The 13,007-nt window shown below is 46.0% G+C and overlaps 1 protein-coding gene across 10 annotated transcripts in view; it reads left to right on the top strand.

The window, feature by feature from the left end:
• LOC149340779 (bromodomain adjacent to zinc finger domain protein 2B-like) overlaps positions 1–13,007 on the top strand; it is an 84,033-nt gene that overhangs the window by 3,722 nt on the left and 67,304 nt on the right. For 7 of the 10 annotated variants that reach the window (XM_089549617.1, XM_089549619.1, XM_089549626.1 and 4 more), the window contains 2 exons: positions 8,039–8,127; positions 12,387–12,536. In XM_089549617.1, the coding sequence (XP_089405743.1) occupies positions 8,058–8,127; positions 12,387–12,536 (220 nt within the window). In that variant the 5' untranslated portion in view covers positions 8,039–8,057. Of the gene's footprint in view, positions 1–8,038; positions 8,128–9,001; positions 9,215–12,386; positions 12,537–13,007 lie in introns of all 10 variants that reach the window. The other 3 variants (XM_089549625.1, XM_089549624.1, XM_089549627.1) reach the window with 2 other exon arrangements.

Below are 13,007 nucleotides of genomic sequence, written 5' to 3'. Positions count from 1 at the left end.
CTGCTATGGCAAAGTGATTCCGTTTTGGATGCCTTGCTTTTAGAACAGGCTTCTTCTTATTGCACTCTGTTGCACTTTCCAGAAGTGATATCTGGTGCACTTATGGTGGAAAACATGAAAGCATGAAAGCATGAAAACAAGCTTATCATGCTTTGTATTACAGCTGTACAGGTTTTTAGCTGGTTCTTATTTAGTGCTTGTGTAAGGCTGTATTTTCGTCTTTTGATGACTGATGGCATTGCCATTTTTTATGTTTTTGACATATCTAGCATCGCTCGTGAGCCATCAACTTGCTCGATCTTGTCAGCCCTGCCCAAAAGATCAACATGCTGTTTTACTTTCTTTTTGTTTTATGCAATTATGTTTGACATGCTAATGTGGTTCAGCTTCCATAATGTCGCATTGGAGCTGTGTCATATATAGGAGTCAATTTCTGGATCTTTTACTCTGGGTTAAGAAATCTAAGAGCTATAATTTATGGACTAAACATTTTTTTTTTTTCAAAAGCAGTAGCTCAAATAAACACGATAAGTATGGATGAATTTCTGCGTTGAAAATGTAAAAATTAAATAGCCAAATTGTCAAGAAATGCAAGCACACACTGGTTGTGTAAAAATGCATAGGTATCCACAGAAATGTTCTCCTTGCACATTCAGCTAAAATGAGAAACATTAGCGTTTTTTTTTTTCCTGGGAAGGTGGGATGGGGGCGCTGTTTTTCTTTTGATCAAAGCTAGTGGGACTGTGCACATGCACTTCTGTTTGAGAAATTATAAGTTAGAGGAATTTAAGGACCTTGATTTGCTTGGAAAATGGTTAGACTAAACTTTGGAGTAGTAGTGTTACTGTCACTTTAAGCTAGTTCTGATATTCTCTACTACTAAGGACCTTGTCTGGCTATGCTTGCATGTAAAGCTCGTCCAGTTCTCACATAAGGCTTCTTTTTCTAAAGCTAACAATGGGAGATTGAGATTTTGTAAAAGCTCTGCTTTGTTTAGTCAGTACCCTCTGTTATCTTTCTTGGAACAAGGCAACTTAAAATGTAATATGAAAGACCACAATGAATATAGTTGGTGCTTTGTGCTGCACTATTGCGTACTGCTTTGATAGTGGTAGGAAAAACAATTTTTTGGTTACAGAAAGGGCTGTTTATATTTGTTAAATGTCGAATTCTGAAAATTGGAGCACTGATGTCATGTAGGCATGTTACATGGGCCTATGTAGAAAAAAACATTGTTCACACTTTTACTTTCTGATGTAGGAATCGTTTCCCTCCTGGCATTCTGCTGCAATCCAATGGGCATGCGAGCAGGAGATTGGCAAATAATGTGTCTAAAAAGTAGATATAAATTCAGTCCTCTATCTTTGCCCTAGTTGCTGTTTATATCTGCCTAAATGTTGTTCCTTCATAGTGAGGGCCAGAATGTATAAAATTGATTTTACAAATTCCTTTTCTTTTCGTGGCATATTGATAGGCAGCAACCAAGCCCATGTTATTCACTGCTTTTATATTCCTTTTAAGTATTATATTTTTAATGAGTTTCGTTTTTTGCTATTGTGTTTTATATAAATATGAGAATTGGGCATAACGATACCTTCACTGTCTGAAACGAATACAGATGTATTGGCATATTGTTGTAGGCCTTCCCCTATGATGACAATAGCTAATATGAGAAATAGACGCAACCAAACCTTCACTGTCTGAAATGAGTATAGATGTATTGGTGTATTGTTGTAGGTCTTCCCCTATGGTGACAGTAGCTAAGGAGAACTTTCGATTTGGGCTGGAATTTATATTTTAAATTAAAGTCTCGTCACAAATACTGCAAACTTTAAGTTTAAAATATACTTTGAATTCGTTTGCCATGTTTCTCGACACCACAGCTGGATATATGTTTTGTAAAGAGGAAGATGAGCAGCGGCGGCCGCCGCTCCGCTAGCGCGCGGCGCGAGATCGCTGGCTGGATGACCGAAGCTCGGACCGGCATTTTGGCTATCTGTCGCTAAGTTCCTTTCCCCGGAAATCCTGCTACAATTTGGTGCTACCTCGCCTGATACGTCATCTTCGTGGGGCAAACTGTCTGTGGCTGACGACATCGAGATTCCTCCGTGCTCATCTGTTCCTGTCCCTGTCTCCTGCCTCACCGCATCTGACGGCGCTGTCGTCTTTACACCATCCGACGTCTTCATCTCTCGACACGGTCTGCCTCTGCCATTCGCTCTGCTCACTGTTCAAGACGGCTGCAGCCTCATCCCGATCTCGAACCCTTTTTTGAGCCCCTGCATATTTCTCCGTGGCGAATGCCTTGGCCACATTCAGCCCGTCGACTCTTTGCTCGATCCCGAACGATGCGCCGAATCATGTTCTCTTGCTACTAATTCTCTTACTTTGCCCGCATCTCCCGCTGTGGCCACAGACGATGCCTTTGCCGATTCCGTCGACGCCAGTCTTGCCACACCGCAACGCGCCCAACTACTTCACCTACTGAACCAGTTTCGCTCTTCTTTCGACGTGGCTCAAAACCGACTCGGCCGCACGTCTACCGTCACCCATGAGATCGACACCGGAGCCCACTTGCCGCTTCGTCAACGCCCGTACCGAGTTTCGGCAGCCGAACGCCAGATTATCAACACTCAGGTGGACGACATGCTTCAGCGAGGCGTCATTCAACCATCCAGTAGTCCATGGGCCTCTCCTGTGGTTCTAGTGAAGAAAAAAGATGGCACAATACGATTTTGCGTCGATTATCGGCGGCTTAACAAGATCACCCGCAAAGACGTTTACCCGCTGCCGCGAATCGATGACGCCCTTGACTGCCTCCAAGGCGCGGAGTTCTTTTCTTCTTTAGACCTGCGTTCGGGGTATTGGCAGGTCCCTGTGGCCGAGGCTGACCGTGCCAAGACGGCTTTTGTTACACCAGATGGCCTGTACGAATTTACCGTCATGCCTTTCGGCCTTTGTAATGCCCCAGCGACTTTCGAGCGAATGATGGACTCCATTTTACGCGGCCTGAAGTGGACCACGTGCCTGTGCTACTTAGATGACATTGTCGTCTTCGCGCCCGATTTTGAGACGCACCTTCACCGCTTGGAGCACGTGTTGACATGTTTAACTGCCGCGGGGCTCCAACTTAATCTCAAAAAGTGTCGCTTTGGCGCCCGCCAACTGACAATTTTAGGTCACGTCGTCTCTAAGGACGGCGTGCTTCCTGACCCAGCCAAACTTCGTGCCGTCGCTGAGTTCCCCAAGCCGTCGACTCAGAAGGAACTTCGCAGCTTTCTCGGCCTGTGTTCTTATTTCCGACGTTTCGTCCGAAATTTTGCCTCTATCATCGCACCACTTACGAAACTTCTTCGGGGCGCCAACAACCTGTCAGATTGGTCACCTGACTGCGACGACGCCTTCATCACCTTACGCCGGCTGCTGACAGCGCCTCCCATTTTACGCCACTTCGACCCCACTGCTCCCACTGAAATTCACACCGATGCCAGTGGCGTTGGCCTCGGCGCTGTCCTTACGCAACGTAAACCCGGATTTCCCGAGTATGTCGTTGCCTACGCGAGCCGTGCACTGACAAAAGCGGAATCCAACTACTCAGTAACCGAGAAGGAATGCTTGGCGATTGTTTGGGCGATCGGAAAGTTTCGCCCTTACGTTTATGGCCGCCCTTTCGATATCGTCACGGACCATCATTCCCTGTGCTGGCTGGCCTCCTTGAAAGACCCTACAGGCCGCCTCGCTCGCTGGGCCCTACGCCTACAGGAGTATGATATCCGTGTCATCTATCGCTCCGGCCGAAAACATAACGACGCCGACGCATTGTCCCGCTCTCCACTGCCGCCAGACGTTGTCTGCCACTCGCCAACCGGTTGCGCTTCGCTGTCGTTTTCAACAGATACCATGGGCAGCGAGCAAAATAAGGACCCCTGGATATCTTCGCTTGTAAGTTTTCTCTCAAATTCCTCGGCGGCACCCGTGCCTCGTGCCCTCCGCCGCCAGGCTGCTCACTTCGCCATTCGTGATGGTCTATTGTACCGCCGCAACTACGTCCCTACCGGCAGGAAGTGGTTGCTTGTCGTCCCTGCCCATCTGCGGTCGACATTCTGCGCCCTGTTTCACAACGACCCGCAGTCTGCTCATGCCGGCGCCTTTAAAACGTACACGCGACTCCGTCTCCGCTATTATTGGCGCGGTATGTCCACCTACGTCCGCAAATACGTCCGCTCGTGCCCTGACTGTCAACGTCGCAAGCCGGCTCCTCACCACTCAGTCGGCCAGATGCAGCCTCTCCCTTGCCCTTTGCGTCCTTTTGACAGAGTTGGAATTGACCTCTACGGCCCCCTTCCTTACACTGCTGCTGGCAACCGCTGGGTTATTGTAGCCGTCGACCACCTCACGCGTTACGCTGAAACCGCGGCTCTTCCTGCTGCTACGGCACCACACGTTGCCTCTTTCATCTTGCATCACTTCATTCTTCGCCATGGAGCGCCCCGAGAACTGCTGAGCGACCGTGGGCGCGTTTTTCTGTCCGAGGTCGTGGAATCTCTTCTCAAACAGTGTAAGATCACTCACCATACCGCCACGGCCTACCATCCTCAGACTAACGGTTTGACGGAACGGTTTAACCGCACCTTGGGCGATATGCTGTCGATGTACGTGTCTTCCGACCACTCCGACTGGGACAGGATCCTGCCGTTCATCACCTACGCCTACAACACCGCCACGCAGACCACCACCGGCTTCTCGCCGTTTTTTCTCCTCTACGGGCGCGAACCTTCCTCACCACTCGACACAGTACTTCCTTACCGGCCCGACGTGTCCGAGTGCACCACTCTTTCGGAGGCGTCCAAGCATGCCGAGGAGTGCCGTCAGCTCGCTCGGTCGTTAACATCCGGCGAGCAGGGGCGTCAAAAATTCCGTTTCGACACAAGCCACACTGATGACAGTTTTCTACCCGGCTCTCTCGTCTGGCTTCACGTGCCGTCTACCTCACCTGGCCTTTCGTCCAAACTTCTCCCCAAGTACCACGGACCTTACCGCATCGTAGAGCGCACTTCCCCGGTTAACTACATTGTCGACCCGGTGACACCCTCCACAGATCAACGCCGACGCAGCCGCGAGACTGTTCATGTGTCACGCCTGAAGCCGTACTATGACCCGTGTGTGTTGTCGTCTCCCTGACTCGCCAGGATGGCTTCGCCTTCAGCCCGGGGGTGATTGTAAAGAGGAAGATGAGCAGCGGCGGCCGCCGCTCCGCTAGCGCGCGGCGCGAGATCGCTGGCTGGATGACCGAAGCTCGGACCGGCATTTTGGCTATCTGTCGCTAAGTTCCTTTCCCCGGAAATCCTGCTACAGTTTATTTGGGCAAGGAGCATTCGATTAACACACAAAAAAAAATTAATAAAATGCGGTAGGCTCTCTCTTTAATTCAGTGTGGCATTGTGCATGTTCAGACTTAACGGATTTCAATGCATTCGGGCTATGTTGCCTGAAGTGGATATATTATATTATGTGAACAGGGTTGAGCTCAATGCAGAGGGTTGTTTTTAGTGGAAGGAACTTCAGGTGTCTTAATTTTCTTCACTTGCAACTAGTCAGCCTTTCTTGTTCATTCCAGTTAAAGTGTTTTGAAGAAAAAAAGAACACTGCTAATATGCTGATAGGGATGCTGCCATTAGCAAAAATCAGCTGGTGCCATCTGTGTTAAATATCACAGGTATTTTATTTTACCGTAGTATTTCTAAAATCACCTTAGTGATTCCAGACTATGGTTTAAATAAAACATATGCACCTCCGTTAATGTCACGTTCATTATTGCCATTGTTCATTGCAGCTGTTATGTCAGGGTTTGCAACGCAAACTACATTGAGAAGGTGACATGCCCCATGTAAAAAAAAGAATATATATTTTAAATTGTTTTGCCATATTTCTAGGCCCCACAGCTTGGTTACAAATTTATTTGGGCAAGGTGCTTTTGATTCTTAAAAAAAAAAAGCTAAATAAAAGGCGGTAGACTGTCCCTTTAGGTGGGGACGCAGCCTTCAAATCACGAAAAATGCCCAGAATGTTTTTTTTAAAAATAATTCTATCCTCTCGTTTACCTTGTTTTCAACTCTGTTCCCGATTTCTTACTAGTTTTTGTTGCACTTCACAGAACGGTGCTGTGTGCGATGACATTCTTGATTTTTCATTTTGTTGCATTTCAGATTCTGACACCTTGTTTTACAGTTTAGGCACGTCTATGGCTGTTCGCCTTGTAAGAAATGACACCAAAAAAATTTGTGTTGTGAAAAAAAAATATGCTGTGTCATCGCACGTAGCATGCATTTGGAAATGCAGTGAATAGTGAACCAGTCTTCTACCATGTTTTGTCTATAGTAGGATACAACTTAAAGAAACAGCAGTTGCTAACACTGGGCCGCGGTCTGCGGTGTTCTGTATTACTCCGCTGGACAATCGCAACAGTAAAGGAAATCGGCTTTTTAATTTAATTTCATTTCATTTCATTTATTGAACCCTCAAGGCCAAAGGCATTAAAGAGGGGAGTGGTTACAAAACATGAAGATACATAAACAGATTCAATGCATGATACAAAACAAAGTATTATATTCCTGTTATACAATGTTAGCTAGTGCAGAACAAAAATGCTGGTTATCACTTATGTTGACGATATCTGCGGGAAGGCGGTTCCATTCGCGTGATGTATGAGGCAAGAAAGACTGAAATGCAGTTACAGTGTTACACGTTTCAATGCCAACTTTGTGACGATGATCAATGCGGTTTGACACGTATCTGGGGGGGACGAAATGAGGGCATCATGTAGCATGGGATGATGGTATAGTTTATGAAAGAGGCTCAAACGAATTGTCAGCCGGCGGGATGCTAAAAGAGGCAAAGAAAGATTAGCTTTCATGCTTGTTACACTTGCGGTATGGTTAAAGTTGGACAGGATAAAACGAGCAGCGTTATTTTGAACTAGCTCAAGCAAAGTTATCAGTTTTTCATGATGGGGATCCCATATGGCGGCGGCGTATTCCAGATTAGGACGTATTAGTGTTTTATAAAGTAATAATTTCAAGGAAGACTAGTGCGGCTAGTGCCAAACATTTCAACTGACCAGTGTGTCGCAATAGTTACGGGCAGAGACTAATAGAGTTCAGTGGAGTTTTGATTTGGAATGGTATATCTGACATATTAAACTGAAAAGAAACTTTGTGCAATCTTTGAAAACGTTCCTGATGAATATGTAAAGTTATGGTGTATTTTTTTCTTTTTGTGAGGATGTGTGTATTGTGTATGCTTGTTCTTGTTTATCTCTAAATTGTTGAGAATGTGACTTTTACTTTATGAACGCATGTGTCGTCTTCGCGTGCCGCATTTAAATTGTACATTATTGTGATGGACCCGAAACTAGCCTCTGGCTATGGGTCCTAGAGCATTGTGCGTACTGTACCGTTGTAAATGGATTTTCGTTTGCAAAAAAAAAAAAAAATATAACTACTGATATGCCATTTGTTATCATTCCAGCTTTTGAAGGCTGCTTATAATGTTGTAGGGAATTAAAACTACGTATTACAGGTTTTTTTCATGCGCACATGACCTGAAGGCTAGCTTCACATCATAGTCATTGTTCGGCTGATGAAATCAAAACCAAAACAGCATGAGACAAGAAATTCGATTATAAATTATTTAGGAGCCGTAGGCGAATACCGTGCTGTGATCCATGTATTCTAATATCTGGCACATCATTTCAAGACACACGCAACTAAAATTAGGTGTTTGCACTCCTTTATGTTTGAAAGCTTATTAACATGTAGAAAAAGTTTCAGAAAAATTCATGAAAATATAAGAAAGTTAGTGTTGAAAGCGGCATCTCGTCATAAATCACTAGATTTAGCTTCAAGAACAGGTACACGCCGTTTAGTTACTGTGCGGATACTTCAGCCTTTCATTTATGTAGACACATGATGTGTTCAGTGCACAGGTCAGTAATGCACTTTTATATTCGGAATATCACTCATGTGCAGTTGCTTTCCAGGCTTCAAGAGGGCACCAGCATGGACAATTCAAGCCGAAATGCAGCGTCAAGTCCTGCTCGAAATCATTTCGACACAGCAGCTCTTCTAGGTAGGCGATTCATGGCCATTGGAAGTGCTTTGTGCCTCTTGCTGTACCTACTGCGTCTTGGTAGAAAACCTTGAACATTGCTGAATAACAACACATTGCCGAACTTTGCTTTTCGAAGGAATATATTTTACTACTCTTGTTGAGTGAGTACGGCGTTATGAAGTGAGAGTTTTGGTTTTAGCTACAAACTTTGAAGTATGAAATGTTATGTGGAGCATATGTTTAATGGTTTTGTGGTTATTATAAGCTTAAACTGAAGTATAATTCCTTCTTGCTACTGCATGTACAGTCCTCCATACACTTTTCTAGAGTATTCGAATGGCGTGGCCTGTTAAGCATTTATGGCAGTCATTGCTGCTTGGCAGTGCGGATTCAGCTTTTAAATGCACAAGGAGTTAAACACGATCTATCGGAGTGTGTGTGCGCAATAAGATCAAATTTCGAGCCCTAGGCCACTCGTAAATTGCACAAATGTGCTCTCCGGTGTGCTGTTTGAGCACTCTAGGTGTGCGGATGACTGTACCAGCTAGACCTGCACAGTTACTTGGACATTTTTTCCTTTGATAGTGAGTGAAGATGCATTACTGTGCTGTATGCATTTACGCCCTAAATGCAAAACGAGATATGTGACACCTTTGAACAGTCGGTACATGTTTATTGGTATTGACACCTGGTATTTGAGTAGCATCACTGCTTGCACATTGCTTGGTCTTGTATGTGTAGCTGTATTTGAAAGGCTGGTCAGGGTGGGGAGAAGCGGTGGTGGCCTCTTTTCTGGGTACCTGCCTCTTCATCTTTCTCTTCTTGTCTCTCTCTCTCTCTCTCTGGCACCCTTCTTGCTTGCTGCCGCTCTGTCCTGTGCATCCCTCCACAGCCATGAGCCCTCCCTCGTTCCCCCCGTCCACCTCCCTGGGGGTGAGCCCCTTTCCCCCCTTCTCCCCCCTGCTGGCCAGGGGCACGGCCTTCCAGAGCCCCCCTCCCTCTTCCTCCCCCAACCATCTCCTGGAAGGGGTGGCCGCCTCTTCTGCTTGCTCTTCGCGTTCCACTCAGCCACCGCCTGCATCCTCCTCACCTTCGCTTCCCTCAGGTTGGTCTCTCTCTCTCTCTCTGTTGCTCTCTCTCTTCTCTCTCTTCTCTTTGCGAGCTTGTTTGCTGCGGGGCTCGCTTCTTTCTGTCTTTATGAGTTTCACTCTCTCCTCTAGCTGCTTGATTTGCCATTTTCCTTCTTGGCACTTTTCCCCTTGCTGCAAGCAGTGAGGTGGCACCGTGAATGAACGGTAACTCTTGGCCGGTGGATAACAGTGCATCAACTTGCTGGCTTGCAAGTGTAACACTTCATTTCGGTAGGCTGAAAGCTACAGGATTGTGGCACCATTTTGTGTGCCTTCGTTTCACTGAATAAAGCTGATTTCTTAGTGGTGGTGCACTAATACAAGTTCCTTGCTTGCTGGCCACAAGGCAGCACATTACTGGCTTGGTTGTGAAACTTTAATTGCTTTGGAGTGCACAGGCTTAAACTTAATAGGTAAATTCTGTTGGTACTTGTAATGTCACATGAAACATTCCTGTTAGATGTTATTCACGCAGCATTATTGTCCGCATGTCGGTGCCAATGCAAAATGCAGGATTCTGACTTTTTCAGCTGGGTAGCTTTTTGGGCTTGTGAAGGCTTGTTTTTCTTATTGAATAATTTAAGCAGCTGTGAATTGATGTTACATTGACAAAGCACCTGACAAGTCCTGACAAGTGCAGTGTTTAGAGAAAAATGTTTTTAATAGTTGCACTCAACACATGATGGGCTTATTGTTAATGCTGCTTTTGGGACTGTTCTTGCAGTAAGGTCAGGATCATTAAAAAGCTCATGTGTCATGCTTCCAGCCATTTCAGACAAAATTTTAAAACTGCACTTGGCCTACTGTGCCCTCGGTGTGCCTCTGATTCTTTACTTTAAATGTAATTTTTTATTTGTTTCAAACTTTCACTTTTCTACCTTGGCGCTTCTTCTTGGCAAAGGTTTCACTTATTTCAAGTTTCACTTTTTGCCTGGAGAAAGTAGCTTTGATTGTTCCAGTTCAAATGTAAATGTTCTAAAAGCGACTGAATAACAGAATATTGCCGAGTAACTCAGCTTGTTCGTTTCATGCACATGTTCCTGCTTTTGTGTTGGATGCATGGTTGATGTTAAACTGTTAACGAGCTTCAGTGCTTGGATTATTTTTGGAAACTGTCATGACAGTCTGCGGTGAAGCAGAATCTGCAATGATACACGTAATGAAAGGCTGCTTGCAATCTGCAACTATCTTATTCTTGCTAGCTACCCATCTCACTTTTGGTTTTACTGCAGTGGTGGTTCATTGTTTTGTGGGCGCAAGTTTGCCCAGTACATTTTATTTTCAAGCTGGTCTTGTGATTGCTTTCCATTTGTTGCTGTGTGTTTCAGCGCTTGATCATTCAGGTGCTCAAGAACAGAAAGCATTGACACAAAAATTCGTTCGGGTCGCAGGAAGCTGTTGCCAGCTTTTATTAGCTAGGAAGCGTCATAGAACGAAGTACGTGTGTGTTCTCCTCCAACCATTTCCACAAGCAAACTGATATGTCTTAAGATGGACAGTTTTTTTTCTTTTGTGCGGATCACTGAGGCTAGGCTAGACGGCCAGGCCATTCACTCACAAACCGGGATCGTGGCTACCTTTCTTGGTTTTAACATCAGTGTCACATGTTCAAACCATGCAGTGGGAAAGTTTTTAAATCCAATTTTCTGCTACGTGTTTTGGTGCCAAGCAAACATCAACATAGCCAGAAAGAGCCATATAGTTTACTAAGAACAAAAATTAAATGGAGCTGTCCTCAGTGTTCCTTCGAAGAACTTGTGCAAGAAAAATTATGCTAGTATGCCATGTTTTCGTGTGTTAAGGAATCGGGTGGGTCACAGTGCGCAACGCGTTGTGTTTTATGCCTCGAAAAGTTATAGCGGATTATTGAGTAGGTTTGCAAGCAAATTTGGAGTTTCATTTCAACTCTGCAGTGGAATGTTGAGGATATTTTCAAGCACGCTTGAAGGAGGAGTCTGCCCGCTTGTGATGGTTCAGTGGCTTCGGTGTCTGGCTGCTGGCCCAAAGCCGGGGATCGAACCTCTGTGAACTAAGTGTCTTGCATGGAGGCAAAATGCAAAAATGCCCATGTTGTGTGTCATGTGAGTGGAAGTTAAAAAGCCCCGAGTGGTTGAAATCCATCCGGAGCCCTCTACTACTGTGTCCCTACATGCAGCTTTGGGATGCTAAACCCCACTTACCACTGCAGGCGAACTAGGCTGGGGATTCAGACTAGTTTGATAATGTGGAAGCTCGAAACATTTCATGATTTGAAGGAAGGTATGTACCAAGTGGGAACCGATGGTCCGCAAAGCAGGAGCTTGCTTAACTAAGCTACTGCAACTGCTGCATTCCTTGTCAGGATAGTAATAATGTGACTGGATCATGACATTGGTAGTATGCACCACCTTATACTGTCAAATGATCTCTGTGCACAACACTGCAACATTCGTATTATTTGCGATTGATGTCTGGTGTATCGTGAGGCTTTTGCTCTCATATTCTGTCTGAGGGGCCAAGAGCAATATTGCGGTTGCAGAAGCAATGGTTGGATCTGAGAATGGTAGCTCGCAGGCTTTCTTCTTTGGGCTGGCTTCAACTGCTCCCATTTGTTTGGCCTGTAATAGGCATATCGCTGCCGAAAAGTGAACCTTTGAGGCTTTGCCTACCTTTTGTCCACAATGGAGGGTGAATTGTTTCTTTCATTATGTATACTCGGTAGCACATAAATTCAAACAGTGGTTTTTTTCCCGTTGAAAAAAAAAAAAAATAAGAAAAAGGCTGTGTTGTCGTGGGGGTGTAGAAATTTTGTCGTGACACTGTTGGCAGTGCTGTTAGCAGCAGCAGCAGGGATTTTCAAGTGTGACAGTAGCTTCTTCATGAAAGTATGCACCTGGGCTGGTTGATGGGGCATAAACCGACAAAATAATGGGACTGCTGTCTAGGAACTAATGTTTTGTTATTGAGAGGGAAGTAGCAAAAGTAGGACGGAATAGAGTACTGTCTTCTTTCATATTCTGGATGTGTTGGGACCCAAGGGGATGCGTGATGGTCTCTCATGGTGGCGGCACCAGTGGATCCAACTTTGCGTTGGTGGTGGAAAGCCCGGTGGTGGTGGTGGTGGAGGTTACTGAGCTTGGTGTGGGTGGTGGTGTGGGCTGTGTTCAGGGGCCTGGTGGTCCTCCGCTGACCAGGGGGGCATGACCCTGGCCAGCCTGCTGAGGCAGGGCACCACCTCTGGCCTGGCCAGCGGCTCTAAGCTGGACCATGCTCTCAGGCAGCAGCAGCCATCGCCCTCCCCATCGCAGTCGCGCAGACGTGAGTTTTGCCAGAGCAGTCCACCGCTCTCCTCCCCTCCCCCACTTCCCTCCCTCTTTGTTGTTGGCAAGGGACACTGCATGCACTCTCTGTTCCTGTGCTCAGGCATGCTTGCACCGAGTGTTTGGCAAACGTTAAAGAGCCCAGGGTGCTTGCTTCTAAGCTGTGCAGTGGGGCTCCCGTGTAGCATTCGTGGAAGTCCTACCCCATTGGAGGGGGCAGGACCAAAGATCTACTTAACCTTTGGGAGATTTGGAATGCTGGGGAGGCACAGTGAGCCACACGGTGTGGCTCAGAAGCAAACCCCCTTGGCTCTAAACTTGGCCAAAGGCTGTACATGCTCCACATCCATTGGAATACACCAGTGCGACAGACATCAGTCTGCTGGCAGGGCTGGAGAGAAGGCAGTCTTCTACTTCTGTAGCCCCATTTGTGTATTCTTTGTCTTCTTGTTGTGTTATATCTTTTTGT

This window comes from Amblyomma mixtum, chromosome 6 (genome assembly GCF_055824585.1).
Source record: "Amblyomma mixtum isolate Tamu chromosome 6, ASM5582458v1, whole genome shotgun sequence".
Classification (NCBI taxonomy): Eukaryota; Metazoa; Arthropoda; class Arachnida; order Ixodida; family Ixodidae; genus Amblyomma; species Amblyomma mixtum.
Note: the sequence above shows the minus strand (reverse complement) of the source record. Positions and strands in the feature narration are given on the sequence as shown.